The 20,761-nt window shown below is 36.8% G+C and overlaps 1 protein-coding gene across 1 annotated transcript in view; it reads left to right on the plus strand.

The window, feature by feature from the left end:
- ZFC3H1 (zinc finger C3H1-type containing) overlaps window positions 1-16,110 on the plus strand; it is a 54,664-nt gene extending 38,554 nt beyond the window's left edge. Inside the window, exons 23-35 of the mRNA XM_059402459.1 lie at window positions 1,301-1,489; window positions 2,113-2,350; window positions 5,268-5,373; window positions 5,457-5,655; window positions 6,200-6,294; window positions 9,990-10,100; window positions 10,375-10,479; window positions 10,609-10,774; window positions 11,826-11,926; window positions 14,043-14,144; window positions 14,771-14,810; window positions 15,044-15,106; window positions 15,236-16,110. Coding sequence (XP_059258442.1) covers window positions 1,301-1,489; window positions 2,113-2,350; window positions 5,268-5,373; window positions 5,457-5,655; window positions 6,200-6,294; window positions 9,990-10,100; window positions 10,375-10,479; window positions 10,609-10,774; window positions 11,826-11,926; window positions 14,043-14,144; window positions 14,771-14,810; window positions 15,044-15,106; window positions 15,236-15,373 — 1,653 coding nt within the window. The 3' untranslated portion in view covers window positions 15,374-16,110. The remainder of the gene's footprint in view (window positions 1-1,300; window positions 1,490-2,112; window positions 2,351-5,267; window positions 5,374-5,456; window positions 5,656-6,199; window positions 6,295-9,989; window positions 10,101-10,374; window positions 10,480-10,608; window positions 10,775-11,825; window positions 11,927-14,042; window positions 14,145-14,770; window positions 14,811-15,043; window positions 15,107-15,235) is intronic.
- The last annotated feature ends 4,651 nt before the right edge of the window (window positions 16,111-20,761 follow it).

Raw genomic sequence — 20,761 nt, forward strand, 5'->3', positions numbered from 1 at the left:
GGGCGAAAGTTAAGTGAATTGTTTCTTGTAAAGCACATGAAAAGAATTTTTTTTTTAAAGTTTCTTATGTTTATATAACATTTTCATGAATGTTGAGAAACATTTTGTTTTTATTATCTGTTCTCATTACTTATGAAAATAATCTATAATCCATACTAATATTGAACTTGCCAAAATACAAAGATTTGGTGAAAAAAATCGTTTTCTTCTTTATTTTTTTTAAATTTTTTTTTTTTTAAGATTTTATTTATTTATTTGACAGAGATCACAAGCAGACAGAGAGGCAGGCAGAGAGAGAGGGGAGGAAGCAGGCTCCCCGCTGAGCAGAGAGCTCGACGTGGGGCTCGATCCCAGGACTCTGGGATCATGACCTGAGCCGAAGGCAGCGGCTTAACCCACTGAGCCACCCAGGCACCCTTCTTCTTTATTTTCTGAGATAATGGGGTGTTTCCTACCCATGCTTAAACATAAAATTATACTTGTAAAACAAGTATTCATTAATATCTGAATTTTTGCCAGCCAAACTCAACAACCATAAGATTTAGCTAATCTGTTACTGTCAGATCCATCATTTACTTGCTAACTGAAATTCAGAACCAATAGATTTGGATAACATGGTATTCCTTACTGAATGAACTTGCCACTCTCTTACTCTCCTAACTCAGGTATGGAAGTGAAAGGTGCTTGATTTTTTACCTGGAGCCTTGTGCTATAGTTAATGCCAGTGATCCTCGTAAGATTTTATAGGGTATAATGTTTTTCCTCAAAGTTGTTTGGTCTATAAAGGATCTCTTAATTTTTTAGGCTCTTTTGTTTTGCCACATATATTTAATTTGTATATGTTCGTACACCTAAGCAATATAAATTGTATGTGATCATAAACCTGAACTTTAGAAAATCTGTCGTGGTCTTACTGCCATTTATTTGATGATTCAAGGAAAGGAGAGATGAAATTGCTTCAGGGTTATTCTAAGAATACATCTGTATTAGTTTCAATGGAGTCTATTTTCCAACTTGTAGAAAGGGAAATACGGGTTATAGTACTGGAAGATGTGTGTTGTTTTAAGTGGAGCTCTGTGCCCAGCATGGGGTTTGAACTCATGACCCCAAAATCAAGAGTCTCATGCTCTATGGACTGAGGCACCAGACAGATGCCCCAGGAAGATGGGTTTATACATATTTATAATTATCCTTCTTGCAGAAATTGAAGATTTAATAAAACATTTAATGAAATGTGGAAAATCTGTAGCTTTACAGTTTATTTTTATGAAATATAATTATATGAAACCTCTTTGGGCAGTTTCTCCACCTAGAAAGCACCTTTGAAGAAAAGGATTACGTATGTGAAAGAATGGTGGAGTTTCTGATGGGAGCAGCCAAGCGGGAAGCATCAGATATTCTGTCCTTTCAGCTCTTAGAGGCCCTCTTGTTTAGAGTTCAGCTCCACATATTTACTGGAAGATGCCAGAGTGCACTTGCAGTTTTACAGGTAAACATTTGTTACAGCGTTTAGTTACACTTTAAGAGTTTTGTAGAGGTCTAAAACACTATAGGTTAGCATTGTTTAATAAGAACCCAGACTTCAGATTTGAATCCTTGTTTTGCCATTTACTAGTAAGTTGGGTCAGTTTATGACTGTTTTTCATTTGCTTAGTGGAGATAATGCGTTTTTAAGAGTGTTCATGAGGTTTAAATGAAAATAATATATGAAAAGTACCCACCAGAATAAACTTCAATATTTAGACATATGGGAAAATAATCTATACTGAAAATCTCCTCTGAGGGTATCGGGGCCTTTTTTGATTTGTTCGTTTCACTCTTTTCTTTTTATCTTACTAGATTTTGAATGTCAAGACACTTAAAATGTACAAATAAGTTGAATTTTTTTCACAAATTTTATTATAAATCTTAGCACTGTGAAAATCTGGTATTGACATGTCGAGTTTTTTTTTATTAAAAAAATTGTTGACTGTCACTATTTTGACTAAGGTATTTAAGAAGCACTCCAAAGAAGTAGGAAGTTTGCATTCTTCTTTGCCTTCACATTTGAATCTTAGGAGAAATAGGAGTCATTATTTTTAAAAAGACAGATTATTTTTTCATTTTACCTAGAATGCTTTGAAATCAGCTAATAGTGGAATAGTAGCTGAATACCTTAAAACAAGTGATCGATGTTTGGCATGGCTGGCCTACGTACATCTTATTGAATTCAACGTTCTCCCTTCAAAATTTTATGATCCATCTAATGCCAATCCTTCAAGAATCGTTAACACAGAATCATTCGTAATGCCATGGCAAGCAGTTCAAGATGTCAAGACTAATCCTGACATGTTGTTAGCAGTTTTTGAAGGTAAGTGTAAATGTTTAGAAGTTATTTAGAACGTAAGCTTATCCCTTACTGTGAGTCTTCATAATTAAATGAAACAGATCTGTATGTATATATTGCAAGTTGTAGTTTGACACATTATTATGTAAGTGCTTGGAAGATTAAGGATCAAAAAAGAAGATGATTAGGAATTGAGCCATATAAGTTATTAGACATTTGGTATATATGAAAGCCAGGAACTGTGCTACATTACACAATTTTTCTGATTATGGTAAAAAGATACTTGCTAAATATGTAGGTAATAGAGATTCTATATAGGTTTAATGAGTTGATTAAATTAGAGAATGAGGTAGTTTTTTTAAAGCAGTGTATCAAGCTGAACATTTAAAGATTATATCTTTTTTTTTATTTTTTTTTTTTGTCAGATAGAGAGAGCGAGCACAGGCAGACAGAGTGGCAGGCAGAGTCAGAGGGAGAAGCAGGCTCCCTGCGAAGCAAGGAGCCCGATGTGGGACTCGATTCCAGGACGCTGGGATCATGACCTGAGCCGAAGGCAGCTGCCTAACCAACTGAGCCACCCAGGCGTCCCTATATCTTATCTTTTCTAATAACTAGAAAACAGGAAGGTGTAAAGCCTATTTTCTCTTTGTAGGAAGTATATAGCCTATTCAGAAGATAAAATCTATACATTTGATATAATTATTAAATTATGAGATCATGTAACTGTATTGGTATATAGTTTAAATTCTGTGCTTACAGAAGAAGCCAAGATCTGTTATTTATAGAATTATATCGTACAGGTCATAAACTCAAAGGAAAGAGGTTATTGTAGGTTGGCATGATGAAGGAATTCTTCATAGAAGAATTAGGACTTGGAGCTGGACTTTGAAGCTTGACTCTAATGTGACATATATGGCTTGCTTAAAGATGGAATCCTTGTCTTACTTACATCTGTATGTCCCAAGGACCTATAATGTCTGGCAGCATACTAAGTGCTTAGTAAATACGTATTGAATAAACCAGTGAAGAAAGGAAGGAAAAGAAGGATATTCCTGGTAGAGGAGCTAAGTAAACAAAAAGCAACATAGAAATTGGTATAGTGGACTTGAAGGGAGATTAGGAGAAGGGAGAGTCCTTACCAAAGTCAGAGTTTATGCTGGAGAATAGTAGGAATTAAGCTTGTTAAGTAGAATGATACCAGATTTTCAAGAACTTTGTAAGTGTGGTAGACTTGTTGATGGTGGTTCTTGAAGAAAGGGAGAATGCGGGCGCCTGGGTGGCTCAGTGGGTTAAGCCGCTGCCTTCGGCTCAGGTCATGATCTCAGAGTCCTGGGATCGAGTCCCGCATCGGGCTCTCTGCTGAGCAGAGAGCCTGCTTCCCTCTCTCTCTCTCTGCCTGCCTCTCCATCTACTTGTGATTTCTCTCTGTCAAATAAATAAATAAATAATCTTAAAAAAAAAAAAAGAAAGGGAGAATGTGCCGAAGAGGAATGATCGCAAAGGTATGAAAACAGCCAGAAGCTGATGGCCAAAAGTGAAGCACAAAAAAAGTAACCAGGAAAGAGGGACTATTTATTGGAGCTATTTGGAGTTTATCACATAGAGATGTGGGGACTGATTAAATGTCAGGGAAGAAGAGAAGAAATAGTCAAAGATGATTTCAGGGTTTTGAGACTTGGAGAAAGAAAGTGTATGGATAGAACACAAGTAAATTTGGGAAGATTGATTTTGGTAGTAGGAGTAGTATTTGTGGTAATTGGTCATCCAAGTGGAAATGCTTGTTTGCAGAGGAGATAAGTAGACCTTGGACCTTAAGTGGGTGATTATGGATAGAGAAATGATTTGAAAATTACTAACATAGGGAGTTATTGTATTAAAAAATGCTTTACAGTTTTTAATATGCTTTTGCAAGAAATCATTCCATAGTTGAAGCAGTGAGATATTTTCTCTGAGGTGTAACAGGCATTTAAGAATATAGCAGTAAGAAGTTGAAAGAGAGGAGTCAATGAATGAGACCAAGAGGACATGAAGAAGAAGAACATTATCAAATGCTAGTCAAATAAATGGAGAGCTGGGCCTTTAGGTTTATTTAGATGATTTTTATAAGTAAACGTCAGAAGTGCAGTTTCAGAATGACATTCACTTTTAAACTCTAAATCTGGGCAATCTTGATACCACTGAGCAAGGAGAACATGGTGGCAGTTGTTTGAAACAGTGGCCCACTTTCTGAGATGCAGAGTGGGGATTTTACAAGGGGAAAAGAGTGTTTTTTGTTTTTTGTTTTTTTTTAAGATTATTTATTTATTTATTTATTTGACAGAGAGAGAGAGGTCACAGGTAGACAGAGAGGCAGGCAGAGAGAGAGAGGGAAGCAGGCTCCCTGTTGAGCAGAGAGCCCGATGCGGGACTCGATCCCAGGACCCCGAGATCATGACCTGAGCCGAAGGCAGCGGCTTTACCCAGTGAGCCACCCAGGTGCCCGGAAAAGAGTGTTTTGAAGGAGTATTGAAAGATCTAGTTTAAGGGGAGACATTTAAATGGCTGTAGAACAGAAAGCAGGGCCTCTTGAATTGGGTGAAAGAAAGATGAAGAGAAATCATTGATTTTCTTTTTTGAGATCATTTTTAAGGCATTTAGGTAAATGCAGAGACACTTTTTAAGTGAAAATGTTGATCCATGCGAGAGCTTACATAGCATGGTTTTATTACTGGGAATGTGAAGGTAAGAGATGAATTTTAGGGAGTTTGGAGATACCTGAAAATACCTCCTTCAGGTAATAAGTAAGTTCAGTAAAGATAGAGTTCAGTAAAGATAGTAAGATGATAGTCAGGCAAAAGGAAAGGGTAGGCCACCATATTTCATTGGTCTCTTAGAATTGAAATAACATAGTCACATAATTCGTTTTATGTTTTATTTCTGTTATTGTGATGTTTTTCGATAGATGCCGTGAAAGCTTGCACAGATGAGAGCCTTACTGTTGAGGAGAGAGTAGAGGTCTGCGTTCCACTTTACACAAACATGATTGCTCTGCACCAGCTTCTAGAGAGGTAAAACTTAATCGGCAAGCAGTTAACCTTGTGTTAAAAATGATTTTTACTCATGTGTTTAGACCTGCTTTTTTCTTACTAAGGTACGAGGCTGCAGTGGAGCTTTGTAAATGTTTATTGGAAACCTGTCCCATGAACTGCCAATTGTTGGAAGCCCTTGTTGCTTTATATTTGCAAACAAATCAGCATGATAAAGCCAGGGCAGTGTGGCTTACTGCATTTGAAAGAAATCCTCAGAATGCAGAGGTTTTTTATCATATGTGCAAATTCTTCATCTTACAGGTAAAAAGCCTCAATTCTTAAATATTTTTTTTGTGTTTCACATTTTCTTATTCATTCTTCACGATGTTTCAGACATCAGCCTCTCTAGGAAGCTTTTCCTAGTCTTTTTCCCTTTGGAGACTGTGTTAGGTATTCCTTCTGTCTTTGCTAGAAATACTCTGTGCATAGTTCTACCATTGTACTTATTCTGTGGCTTCGTAGTTTTATTTGTAGCTGCTTTATATAATGTAATAACGACTTTGTGAGGGCTAGGACCATGTCTTAATCAGATTGAGAGCCCCCAACAAACCTAGCACCAGCGCTAAACATGTAATAGAAGCTTATTAGACAGTTGTTAGATGTGGCATATTGGGTGCTAAACTGTTTAATGGTTGATTGGATTTAATTGGAGATCAGAATATAGAAGTTATCTCTACCCCCATCTATTAGAGAAACTTAATTTAATCAGTAGGGGGCAGTTAAGGGCTTTTTCCTCCCTTGAAAGATTTAATTAAACATTGTAAGTCACATTAATGTGTATCCTTCATTTCTCTTTTTGAAATAGAATCAAGGAGATAATCTTCTTCCATTTTTGCGGAAATTTATTGCATCCTTCTTTAAACCTGGGTTTGAGAAGTATAGTAACTTGGATCTGTTTCGGTAAGTTTGTTGAACTCTTGGCTTTTTTTTTAAAAGATTTTGTTTATTTATTTGAGAGAGAGACACACAGCGAGAAAGGGAACACAGCAGGGGGAGTGGGAGAGGGAGAAGCAGGCTTCCTGCCAAGAGGGAGCTTGATGTGGGGCTCGATCCTAAGACCCTGGGATCATGACCTGAGCTGAGGGCAGATGCCCAATGACTGAGCCACCCAGGCACCCCTGAACTCTTGATTTTATAGAAGAAAGGGACAGTATAGTTTAGTGGAAAGATTATAGATTTTTTTTTTTTTTTTTTTTTGTGGGAGGATTACATTTAAGACTAATGTAAAAAAAATACTTGAAAACTCTTACAGAACTGTTATGAGGGCAGTAGAACTGAATAAAAACAGAGAAAAGGTGTAATATGCTTTGCATTCTTTGGATTAAAGGCACTGACAAAGGAAGAAGGCTTGTATTAACATCATGGTGACTCATTCTGCTTTTAATTCATTTGTTATTGTTAATTTTAGCACTTAATACTATAGCAATTATCTGAGACAATCTCAAGTAAGTTTTGAAAAAAATGAATTTTAATTTGATTGTTGACCTCAAAGGGATGTAAATAATACACGTTTTACCTTTTTTAAGTCTGAAGAGAACCACTCTAGCCTCTGAAATACAGAGTGAGAAGTTTTCAAGCAGTCTTTTCTGGGCATCATTTTCTCAGTAACTTATGTAAAGCTCTGTGTTTACTGCCTTTGTTTGGTTGTGAGTTCTTACTCTAACCAGAGAACAACAATAAGAGGCCACAGAAAGTCGTAAAGAATTATTTGGGGGTGGGAGGGGGGGTTCTCTTTCCTTCTTCCCATCTTCCTGTAGGCATCAGCGAACTTTTTCACTTAAGGGCCAGATAGTAAATCTTTCAGGCTTGCAAGCCATATGGTCTATCACTGACCATCACCTATGCTGTTTCAGGAAGAAAGTAGCCAGAGACAACATATAAATGAATGAGCATGGCTGTATTCTAATAAAACCTTATTTATTCAAAACAAAACAAAAAAAAAAACCCACAAACCTTATTTATAAAAATAGGCATAGTCTGCTGATTCCAGGTAAAACAGCATCAAAAGGAAAATACTTTATCATTACATACTTTACTTTTTTATGTTAGGAAGAACTAGGAGAAGGAAGGCCCTGGGGCACCTGGGTGACTGTGGCTCAAGTCATGACCCTGGAGGGGATTGAGCCCCGCCTCAGGTTCCCTAAAGTTCCCTGCTCTGTGGGCATTCTGCCTCTCCCTCTGTTCCTCCCCCTGTTCCTCCCCCTGCTGATGCTCTTTCTTGGTGGTTGATTCTCTCTCAAATAAGTAAATAAAATATTTTTTTAAAAATTAAAGAAAAAAAAAAAAAGAATGGCCTAGGCTGAATATCTCCCAAAAATTTTTACTGTAGAAAATAGTACAGATAACATTTTGGTTTTATATATGCAAGTCTAATATTTAGAAATAGTTTTCTTAATTTAGGTGCTCACTCAGCCTACCCCACAGTGTAGCAGTATTACATAAAAACAGAAGTAATTCACATTTTGTTAATTTGGTACTCCATCTACCCTAGAATATTTTACGAACATTCCAGTTTTAGTTTAGATTCGGCAAAAGTTGGAGTCACTGTTTTTTCCTAGACTTGAGTGTTTATGTCTGTCCTTAATGATAACCAGTTTATTGACATAGTGATTTTAGTACTGTTTCTGAAATTCTTTCTGCTCTCTAACATCTTGGTTAATACCTTAAAGTTAATTACAAAAGAACAATTTAAAATACAGATTAATGGAGAAGAATTAAACTGTTCTATAAGAAACTTAGAGATTGTTCAGCTTCCCCATGCTGACTTTGTCCATGTTTAAATTAGAGTGCTTTAATGTCCCAAACTTAGGCACAGGACAGATCCAAAGCTGACCTTTTTACAGACTTTGCTGGTTCTGATCATCCCTTGGGCATGGAGGTAATTGGTTTAGCTTAAAAGATGCTGCCAGTGTCTACTGTGGTAGCTAATCAAAGATCTTCAGATCTTCTGGATGTCAGCTTAATGAAGCAGACTAAATAACTGTCAGTCAGAATTTGGAAATGCGGTGCTTCCATATAATCTTCTCATTGTTTACTAAGTCACTGCTTTATTCAGATTTTCATGGGAATAGTCATAATTCACAGTGTACTAAGAGCTGACAAAAAGAGTCTCTTGTGCTTAGTTTATTTAGACAATACTGAAGACCTTATTCATACAGAGTGTGCTTTTTTTGTTAATTTAGGAAATATTTTTTGAGTCAATTATTGGAAAATGAGAATGGCGATAGGTGAGAGAGTTTTTAGCATTGTCATATTTCTTACTGATACATATTTTTTAAAAAAAATTTATAAATACAGCCAAGGTTTATTAATGGTGCTGGTCAGTGCTCTTACTAGGGTTAAAAAAAATTTTTTTTTCAACTTCATAAGTAGAAACTGTAAAGCAAGATGCTTAGAACCTTGTATGTATTGTAATATTTACCTAGAGTTGGATTCTGTCATTTCCCGTGTAACATTTAGTGTAAGGACAGAGAGGAGGAGAGGTGTATGGGTGTGTCAGTGGTTAAACCTTCTGACTCTGGGTTGTGAGATGGAGTCCTGTGATAAGCTCTACATGTAGGGTAGAGTCTGCTTCTCTCCCTTCCTCTACGGTTCCTCCTTGCCACCTTGCATTCTCTCTCTGTAAATAAATAAATATATCTTTAAAAAAAAGAAAAACTAGATAAGGTAATTTTCATGCATCTCAAGTCATTTCGAATTTTAGTAGATAGCTACAGAAGTTAACTTTGGGATTTTTTTCATTTTACTGAAGTTAGCCTAGGGATGGAGTCCTTCATTGATTAGATTTGAAGTCATCTCTTACATCATTTTGCAGGTGACAAATCTAGTATCTTTAGAAGTTAAGTGATTAGCTCATGATTCCTGCAGATGTTAGTAAATGCTGTACACACAAAATCAGATACATTAGGGAGAAATCTTAATTAGTAAGAGTCAAATAGATTTCTTTACTGATTGACTTCATAGAGCCTTTAATATCCTATTAAATATCCTACTGTGGCTTTTTAAGAGAGGGCTGTAATTTTCAGTATTTCTCAATCTTATTTGATCATGGACCTCTTCTGACAAGTGCCTATGGACCAGTATGTTACAGAATATACTTCGATATCATATCTAAAATGAAAACTATCATGGTATGTATGTGTATGTATGTATTTGAGAAAGATTGTTTTCAGATGTCAAGTTTCATCAAGCTCTTAAAGAACTTTTTTTTTTTTTTTTTGGTGAGAAAGTATAGATGTTGTGGGGAAGTTTTAGAGACATGGTAAACCCATTTGGTGTTCTCTGTTTTTAATTAGATTTAGTTAGATGATTATGGAGTTTGTTTAATTTGGGGGATAGAATAAATTCATTTTTGAAAAGGAGTTACTTATGTAGGTATAAAATAATAGATTGTGTGATGCTAGAGATGTGACCAAAGCAGTATGGTATACATGTGAACACAAAGTCTCAAGACTCAAAATATTTAAAAAACATTTAAGTTGAAGCAGAGGTGTTTTTGTTTTGTTTTGCTTTTGTTTTTCTTAAGTATTAGTAATCCATGTGTGCATAGACATAATTTCAAACAGAGGGGGTTTCTTGTTTTGTTTTGTTTTCAGGTATCTTTTAAATATACCAGGACCACTTGACATTCCAGCCCGTTTATGTAAAGGGAATTTTGATGATGAGATGTTCAACTACCAAGTTCCTTATTTGTGGCTGATTTACTGGTGAGACATTATCTGCTGTGGAGAGAAATACTGCATATTAGACTTGTATTTATTATTTATTACTGAGTTACACTATATTAAAACTAATTTGATCTTAAAGTCATTGAAGCAAAATTGAAGGGATGCTAAGGTTTATACATTATTAAAGAAGAAACCTCAAAAGAAGGATTCCATTGTAGTAATACCTGTAATGTTTAAAATAATACTTTGTCATTCCTTTACCTAATTGAATTGAGCTGTAGACATACAATGTTTTCCTTCATTTTTTAAACAGCCTTTGTCATCCTCTTCAATCAAGTATTAAAGAGACAGTGGAGGCATATGAGGCAGCATTAGGGGTGGCCATGAGATCTGATATAGTGCAGAAGATTTGGATGGAGTAAGTTTAGTTCCTCTTAATAAGAATGGGATTTGGGAATAAAGGGATATGGTGGGGAAAGGGCTGATCAGCTTTCGGAGAAAAACACTGCCTTAATTATTCTAAATTACAATATTTTTCTTTTGGCAGTTATCTTGTCTTTGCCAATAATAGAGCTGCTGGATCCAGAAACAAAGTCCAAGAATTCAAATTTTTTACTGATTTAGTGAATAGATGTTTGGTTACAGTCCCTGCCCGATACCCCATTCCTTTTAGCAGTGCTGATTACTGGTCCAACTATGAATTTCATAATAGGGTAAGAACTTAAACTTTTTTTCTTTTTATATTTGCAAAAGAAAGGGACTTCAAAAATGACAGCCAAACAATTTTTTATATCAAGAGAGCTTTTCTTAGGACCACTTTTGTAGCATCTAATGTTATTCTTGACTATGTTTCCTACTTAGGACTTAAATCTAGGAACAGAACCCTTTAAGTTAAGATAAAATGTGCATATTGATTATTATATTTAAGAACATTTAACGTTAAGTAGAATTGAAGAGATGTTAAGGTTTAAGACATATTAAAGAAGAAAGATCAAAAGAAGTAATTATAGTATCAGTAATGTTTTTCTTGATTAGTTGGAAATTTTACTCAATGAAAAATTCCATAATGTACAGTGTAGCTACTTCTTTTGGTTACTGTTTTGTCAGGTGAATATTAGCTATACACTGAAATTACACAGTTTAGATTTTTAATAGTAGAATATGACTAATGTATTTATAAGGTTATTTTCTTACAGGAAGGGAAGCACAGGTTTGGTTTTGTTTATTTTCAGAGACACTTTTCATTCAGTGCGGTGCAGGCTAAGAGCTCCAATTAAAGCTCCATGTAGACTAAAACATAAATGTGTTTTATTTTCTTTTTTGGTGGGATGGTTTTGTTGCATTTGGGATAACCAATTATGCTTTGTACTTCTATGCCATTCTTTATCCCAGGATCTCAAACCACATTATGGACATTAAGTCATTTACACACGGGCATTCCATGAGCAAGATGTGGCAGGTATTATTAGTCTTATGACTTGCCCAGCTATACAGCAAGTAAAGGTAGACTCAGGAATGTAAACCCGGACTCCTGGCTTCTTGCCAGTGTTCTCAGTCCATGGCTGTCATCACTAGATCATATTACCTAATTCATATTTGGAAAGTCACTAATATAATTAATGGTAGGAACTGTAACTCACAGCATCATACATTGTTATAATTTATACATTCATGTCTTAAAGACCATTTTGGTTTTCTCATTAAAACACATAGGTAATTGGATTTCACATTTTGTTGCATTCATCCCCCCCCCAACCTTTACAGGTTATTTTCTTTTATTTGAGCTGTGTTCCAAAGACTCAGCATTCCAAAACCTTGGAACGGTTTTGCTCAATTATGCCAACTAATTCTGGACTTGCACTGAGGTAAGAAAAAATAAAATTATTTTTGGTCTCAGCCTACTAGTATATAGCTCCTCATATAAAATTATTCTTAAACTTGATAAGATTTGTCTGTTCTTTAGCCTTTTCTCATTGATACATACTACTTCAGTTTCAGAGTTGTTGAGCAATATATACAGCTGTTCATGTAAGAGTATAAATATCTGGTCACTTTAGAAAACTGCAGGTTACGGGCGATTCACAGACCTGTACCCCTGGGGATAAAAATATATGTTTATAAAAATTAAAAAATTTAAAAAAAAAAGAAAAGAAAACTGCAGGTTATAAGGGGCATGTAATTCAAGGAAAGTTCATCTGCATTCACTAAGCACACACTATCTGTCCTTGGCACATGCATTATAAGCAATGATCATGTTTTATATAGCAAAGGAGTGTTACTTAAAAGGTTTATGCAGTGTTCATGGAGATAGCAGCTAACTATTTATATTTTGGTTACTATGACTTGTTTTCATGTAGATCAGTCACGCTCAAGTATTATTATGCATCAGAGTCTCCTGGGATACCCATTTAAAATACAGATACCTGGGGGCACCTGGCTGGCTCAATTGGTAGAGTGTGTGACTCTTGATCCTCAGAGATAAGAGTTTAAGCCCTATGTTGGGCATTGACCCTACTTTAAATGTCAGTTTATTAATTAAATAGAATACAGATTCCTGAGCTTGAACCCTCAAATATATTTGAGAAACACTTATTTAGGGATTTCATACATTGAATTAGAGGGAGATTTCTGAGCATTTCTTTGCTCTGACAGAGTAAACTTACTCTCACCTTCAAGAATTGAGCATTTTAATTCAAAACAGTACCCTCCATGCTAATGCTTTGGCTTCTAATTGTGCAGTCACTACCACTGCATCAGTTGTGTCTTATGTTTCTAAGTTTGTTTTGTGGATCATAAGGTACCTAAAATACAAGTATTTCCTTGTGTTCTATTTACATTCTGCTTAGCATGTATGTGGGAAAATGGTATGAGATTGAAAAAATGGAAAGGCTTAAGGCTATGGCAAGAATAGTGTTTCATAATAAAAATTCTTAGTAAGCATTCCAGTCTGCAGAAGCTAATGTGGAAATTTCTATTACAGAGCATCACCTTTGCGGCCCCTGGGTGGTGGCTTAGTTAAACATCTACCTTTGGCTCAGGTCATGATCTCAGGGTCCTGGGATTGAGCCCTGTGAGCAGGGAGTCTACTTCTTCCTCTCCCTCTGCCCTTCCCCTGGCTCGTGCCCTAGCATGCTCTCTCCCTGTCAAGTAAATAAATAAAATCTTTTTTTTTTTTTAAGATTTTATTTATTTATTTGACAAACAGAGATTACAAGTAGGCAGAGAGGCAGGCAGAGAGAGAGAAGGAAGCAGGCTCCCTGCTGAGCAGAGAGCCCAATGTGGGGCTCGATCCCAGAACTCTGAAATCATGACCTGAGCCGAAGGCGGAAGCTTTAACCCACTAAGCCACCCAGGCGCCCCAATAAATAAAATCGTTAAAAATAAATAAATAAAGCATCACTTTTGGTAAAACATGAAAACCTGAAAATGTCGTATTTTGACTATTATGACTAGGATGGGCATTTAGGAATACAAGTTGTTTAATTGTTGGTTTTGATGGTATAGCTCTCTTTCTGTGTTCTGATAGTTATTTCCTTGTGGTCATTCTTCTCTTTTTCTCCACCCCCCTCCCCAGAATAGAGAACTTAATAATTAGTGTGCTTACATTTTAACCCAAGAAACATTTCATATTTACTCTGTTTAGTAAAGAAAAATACAAGGAAATTGTATTAACATATCAAGTCATTATTTTCAAAAATTTGTGCGGTGGGAAGCACATGGAGTGAATGCTTTAATGGGAATATACGGACCTATTTTAGTTTGTTGAATGTGGCATGGGCCTTGACTGGGCATCTTGATAGTTTGCCTATTCCTGTCCCAGGGCAGTTTTTGTAAGAGGCATTCTACAGTCTCTTTCTGAATGACCTTGAGGGAATTAAACTGTTCAAAACTTAAACCTCAGCAGACATTCTGCTCATAGAGCACATTTGGGGTTCCCTACACTTGCAATGCTTTGTTCATTTTCCTGAATGTACTTTGCAGGCTACTTCAACATGAATGGGAAGAAAGCAATGTTCAGATTCTGAAACTTCAAGCCAAGATGTTTACATATAATATTCCAACATGCCTGGCCACCTGGAAAATGTAATGCAGCAATCATGTACATGTTTTTATAGCTTTTGCTTTTATTTGTAAGGTTTGCTCCAGACAGGTAAATCTGAAATGACATCTGTTTTTTTTTCCTGGACAGATCTCTACTCTAATTTAGATTTATTTTTGGCATTTGCTGAGCTTTTCTCCTGAGAGTAAGGGCATGCTCATTAACAGTTGCTTCTAAAAGCAGAGTGGATGAAGTTTTAATTTTTTTGAAGCAGAACATTTAGATAACAGTATTGTTATCAAACAAATCATTATGCACATTTTAAGACCATCTTTTTTCTTAAATGCGGGGTTTTTCCCCCTCTTATAGTCTGATGTACTCTTTCTTTTAAAGGTATTATTAGTGTCAGGTGTTTTTACTAGTAATTATTTTTCATGAACGTTATCTATGTTCAAAACACTGGTCTGCTTAATTCTTGTAAAGTTGATAAAAATTGTTGAATTTTTCTTTTCACTATAGGTTACCCTCCTTGGAAGTTTAGCCTGTTACTTTCAGGAAGTTTTGTACTCAGATTCCCACAGTCAGTATTCTGCCAGTGGTAGTATCTCATTTCATTCAAAGATATATAAATTTTTCTTTTCCCTTTTCTATATTCCTTTTTTCTTCTTAGAGCCATTGCTGCTGAGATTGTTCTAAAGGGACAAAGAGAGGTAAGCTATGATTGATTTATCAGATGGGTCATTTTATTTTTAAGCTGTTCGGCCCCTTTTGTTGACTTCTCAGTTTGAAAGGATTAAAACAAAAACATTTACATGCTAAGAACCTAAATGTTTGGAAACTTGAAAACCTGTTTTGTATATTATGAGGTCCCAGTTAAATAATTAGGATTATAAAAGTGTTTTTCATGTTTCCTGATGGAATTGTGTATATATCTATCTTATAGGTCCACCGTTTATATCAGAGAGCCTTACAGAAGTTACCTCTTTGTGCATCACTGTGGAAAGATGTAATGCTTTTTATCTTTTATTTCATCTTGAAGTTTTCCTATAAATTTTCTGCATGTGCCATATCCATTGATGTGGTGATGCTCAAAATCTAGCTAAGTCTTACTTCTGTGCTTCCCTGTCTTTTACAGCAACTCTTGTTTGAAGCATCAGAAGGAGGTAAAACTGATAACCTGAGAAAACTAGTTTCCAAGTGCCAAGAGATTGGAGTCAGCCTAAATGAGCTCTTAAATTTAAACAGTTACAAAACAGAAAGCAAGAATCACTGAACACTGGGTGCAGTCAGTTCTAAGTCCTTATAATAATTGCCAAAATTATTTGAATGATCCTTCAAGATTAGGCTGATCCCTGGCTAAGGTCTGCGTAAGGCAGACAAGCATTACTGATCATATCAAGTCCCCTACAATATACTATTCTCAAAACCGGAAGCAATGAACATGACCCTCTTCGGTTGGATAAATGAACTTCCTGTTTGGCCTACTTCTGGGCCCTGCCAGATTCTCATAACATCATGTACGTAAGTATAGTTCCTCAAAGTGACTGACATTTATTTTAATTTTGCTTTGTTTTTGTTTTTATTTTTATTTTTCCCCTTTCTTTACGTTGTGCTATTCCTGATTCACTTGACACTCTCTGATGCCTGAGAGATTCTTGTTTGGGATTTAATTTCCAGGGCTGTGTTTACAGTAAAATGCAGGCAGTCCCTTTTAGTTCTTCTTTAAACCTTTTGAGATTCTTCATTTCAGGATTTAAAACTTAAGCAGTCCATCTTAAGGAAAGTGTAACTGCCATGGCCACAAGTCTGCTAGTTGCACTTGAATGCTCTAACAGGGTTGTTAATTGCCCTTTCTACGTTCTGGACTCCTTGCCGAGACTGTTTAACTTGAAGATTAAAGAAACTATTGCAAATGCCAGTGCATCAGAACCTAAGAGTGGTCAAATATTATGTGCAATTTTTTTGTAAAGAAATTTTAATTTATAATAAAGTTTAACAGTTTAAAGAACAGTTAATATTTGAACTGCTTTGTATTGAAATACTACTTTGTAGTATTAAAATTGTTTATAAACAAAATATTTTTAATATAAGTTAACTTTCTAAAAAATGTTGCTGTCTTTATTCACTTTTCACACTGGTGGGAAAGGGTTGAAGTAGGAAATCTGGATTTTCACTGTAACTATATCCTAACCTGCTTTCCTATAAAAACAGTCTTGTGACTTTTTCATTCATGACAGGATAGGTTCTGTTCTGTTTTAAGGACAGTGAACACATAGATTTGCATTACTATTTCCTCATTCTCAAGACCCAGTGTTTAGAAAGTATTTCCCAATTGTAGTTTGAATGATTTGTTTAGTGACAGGCTTTCTTATATTCACTATCAATGTGACCAAATACAAAGAAGACCTTGCACTTTTTTTTTTCTCATCTCTAGTCCATGGTTTGCACTTGGTAGAAAATTGGTTAATCACACACACACACACACACACACACACACTCTTCCACAAATCTGTTGTTATAGCCACAATTCAGTCTCTTTGAGGCAGAGCAGCAACCCCCTTGAAATAGCAGGCAAATTTGTACATCTTGTACATTTGTATAATGCTTAGTCAAAATAAAACCATGTTTTGAGGCCCCACTGTGTGCCAACCAGATGGTACATATTTGGCGAGTTAGTGCTGTTGGGTGCAGTCAGGAACGAAACCCACTTGTCTAGTGTTTTTCATTAAATCAAAAAGAGGCTGATTGATTTTTCTCTAAAACCAAAGAAAGTTGGGTAGAAGATTATATTCTTCCATTTTATGCATTTAACTATTTAACCTTGAAAGCTTTTCCTGCTCTATTATTTGAAAGCCATTGTTAGGTGATTAGAAAAATTTTTCCAGTCTGTTCCCACATAGGGTAACAGCTTTGATGTTAGTAGCTGAAGTATCTCAATAGTTTTTTGTGTTTTTTTTTTTTTTATTGAGACAGTGCTGATTTTTGAACTTTTATATATTCTTAAACTATCATTTGTTGCATTAACAACTCATCAGCAATAACTTTTACATCTTTTTTAAAAAGAATACTTTACGGGTACCTGGGTGACTCAGTTGGTTAAGCATCTTCCTTCAGCTCAAGTCATGATCTCCAGGTTCTGGGATTGAGCCCTGTGTTGGGCTCCCTGCTCAGTGGGGAGTCTGCTTCTCCCTCTCCCTCTTTTCTTCCCCCCTGCTCATGCTTAGTCTCTTTCTCTGTCTCTGTCTAAAAAAGAAAAAGAAAAAGAAAAGTATACTTTGGGGGCACCTGGGTAGCTCAGTCAGTTGAGTGACCAACTCTTGATTTTGGCGCAGGTCATGATCTCAGGATCATTGTATCAAGCCCTGTGTCAGGCTCTGCCGTGGGCCAATAGCCTGCTTATTATTCTCTTTATCCCTCTCCTTTTGCCCCTCTCTATCTAACTTTCTCTCCCTGGGGGGCGGGAGTGGTGGTGAAGAACGCTTTGGTGCATCACATCTAAGGTCCCCCCATGCAGGCTATACACTATAACAACTCCAGGGGTCACCATCACATACTGTGCTTAGTCATGCAGGCAGAGGACCTAGCATATGTTAGTTGTTATACTTAAAATCAAGAAGCTTGGGGTGCCTGGCTGGCTCAGTCAATAGAGCATGCTTGATCTCAGGGTTGTGAGTTTAATCCCCACTTTGGGGGTGGAATTTACTTTAAAAAATAAAAGTATTTTACATAAATAAATCAAGAAGCTGTTATATAGAAATTCTGTTCCTTTTAAGATACCCTCTTATGTCACCCAACCTGTCATCTTACAAATCCACTTCAACCTCAAAAAAAAAAAAAAAGAAAAAAAGGTAAGCACTTCTTATAGGTGAGGTATATGTATATGTTTTGGTCATCCTTCCATATTCATTTTTATCTGTTTAAGTGCTTTCAACATAAAATAATTAGAATATTAAAACTTGGGGTTAAAGTTGATGAAGGTTCTGTGGTAGGATAAATATATTTAAGATGCTGTATGACTTAAAAAGTCTTTGGGCAGAGAAGTGACATACAGTGAGGACAAGTTAGTCATTGAGGACTGCAGTTCTTTGCACTTCCTTACTCCCACCGGGGGTGGGAGTGGGAGCAAAATACAAAAGAGGGATTTTAGACTTTGGGGTTTTATCTCTGGTAAAGAAAGTGGTGGGGCATATTGCGGTGTATTTTTATGTGTTTTCCTTCATTTTAGAGAACAGCTTAATATTTCTATTTGCCTTTTAACGGAAAGTGGACCTTGTAACATTGTTGTCACTGGATTATCTAAGGCGGTTTGCTTTCAATTAAAGGGCATATAAACCTACATCATAAAGCAAGCAAGAATCTCCAGGTGCAACATCTAAGAGCTAAAGGCACTAAGCAGACAAGCAAAAGGTGATTAAGACTGACAACAAATGTAGGGAGACTTTATTGAAGATTGTAGTTCAAATATTTATTTTTCAAGGTTGTTGAAAATGTAGGAACATGTGGCTATAATACAAAGCAGGGCCACTCTTCTTGCTTAAAGTTGTCATGTGTTCACAGATAAATCACAATTTCCTTAGTCCGCATCCATATCTGTGTGTTCACATCAGTGTGAGGGAAAAATGGGGAAATGCAATTTTAGTAACCTTTTAGATTTGGGTATTATGCCTGCAAATGTATCCTGGCCCCTCAGTACAAATTAACAGTAATTATACAGAGCATTTTGGAATAACAACTGTTAAGAAGGCAGACTTCCAAGGAGCACTTTTGACATCGTTTCTTTTTTGTCCAACGTCACAGTTTCACAGTTGGATCTCTTACCTTTGTCTTCCCAAGCTGTGGTTCCTAATGTAGGTGGTAGACCTGAGCTGGAAAACAGTTTTTCTTTTATTTTTTTAGGCTGTATTCCATTTACCACCAAGAAGTCTTCCTCACTTTCTGCAGGTATTCTTCAGTTGTGCGTTTATTATTTTGGGAGACAGTGGATAGCCATGTAAGGACATTGCTGCCCTGCCTTCATTCCCATGCCCCGCCACCACTCACTCCGCCTTCTCAGTAACAGTTATGCTGCACTTTGTGAGCGACATGACTGAGGTGTCTGCAGTCAGTGTGAAAAGAGTTTCTTTTTTATTTCTCTGGCATCTTTGAGGTAGATGGTAGCTGTGTCTGTCTTTCATGATAGTAAAATGGTTGTAGAATTTGTCTCCACTCTTCATTTCATTCGATCTTCACATGAGGGACCATACAAGTTTTCAGAGACCTCACAGAACAGAATCACATTTTTTTCATTTCAGAATCAATTTGAGGGGCACCTAGGTGGCTCTGTTGTCTGCCTTCTGCTCAAGTCATGGTCCCTGGGTCCTGGGGTTGAGCCCTGTGCTGGGCTCCATGTTCCGCAAGGAGCCTACTTCTCCCTCCCTCTCTGCTCCTCCCTGCCTCTGCCTCGTGCTCTCTCTCAAATAAATAAAATGTTAAAAAAAAAAAAAAAATGCCTGGATGGTGCAGTCCATTTAAGCGTCTGCCTTCAGCTCAGGTCATGATCTCAGTGTCCTGGGACTGAGCCCCGCATCAGGCTCCCTGCTCAGCGGGCAGTTTGCTTCTCCCTCTCACTCTCTCTCTCTGCTCTCCCTGCCCCCCCCCCCCAAATCAATTTGAACTTTGTGCTAGATATACAAAGATGAAAAAAGAGGCCACTAAATCTAACAAGAGTATGTGCTAAGGAAGCATCTTTTTAAAAAAAGATTTGACTTATTTGTGTAAGAGCATGGTGGAAGAGGTGGGGAAGAGGGGGAGGGAGAAGCAGACTCCCCTCTGAGCAAGAAGCCCAATGCTGGGCTCTAGTCCAGGATGAGCTGAAGGCAGATGCTTAACCGCTGAACCCCCAGGTGCCCCAAAACCTGTACCATTTTTTTAAAAACTTTCTAAAAAGCTGCTTCAACTTTGTACTAATTTATTCACAACTGTTTGTTAGACATGACAACAGGTAGGACATGTAAAACTCCATACTAACCACATCTGTCCATTTTGGGGCATGTTGTGCTTTCAAATTCGCATAAACATGCTTATCAGGCCCAATTTAAACAGCCTCGATGTGGGGAGTCTGGAATCAAAACTGCTGCTACTGGTTTCCTTTTTTCTTTTTCTCAACTCCTTCAGTAATGTATGAATGAAATGTTACTCTGAACAAAGACTAGTATCTGCGAATACTGCAGAGCCCGGTTCCAATCCCAGTCAAGGCTACAAAGCTCTGCCATGACTGTCTTTAAGACTCACTGCTGTTTTTCTATCTATAAAAGAACTACCTGGAGATAACCCAGCTTTTAATGGTTTAAACTGATTTTTCCAAATGACACATTTTAGCCCAACACAGGAACTGTTTCAGTCAGCGTGAAACTCAGTAATGCCAGGAATGAAATAGTTCAGCTGGGGAGCAAAAAATTTTACATGAGCTTGGAAGAAATATGTGCTCCCTGGTTTTCTTCAAGAAAGCAGGAGATCTGTACTACTGGAAGCAAATTTAATTGGTCTTAAGTGTTGTGACTTCGATATGAGTGCTGGTGGGCCGGAATTTTTTTCCCTCCCGTTTAAATGTACAACTTACTGCATAGAAGACAGTGGAGAGGGGCACCTGGGTGGCTCTGGGTTAAAGCCTCTGCCTTCGGCT

The sequence above is a fragment of the Mustela nigripes genome, chromosome 6, assembly GCF_022355385.1.
Source record: "Mustela nigripes isolate SB6536 chromosome 6, MUSNIG.SB6536, whole genome shotgun sequence".
NCBI lineage: Eukaryota > Metazoa > Chordata > Mammalia > Carnivora > Mustelidae > Mustela > Mustela nigripes.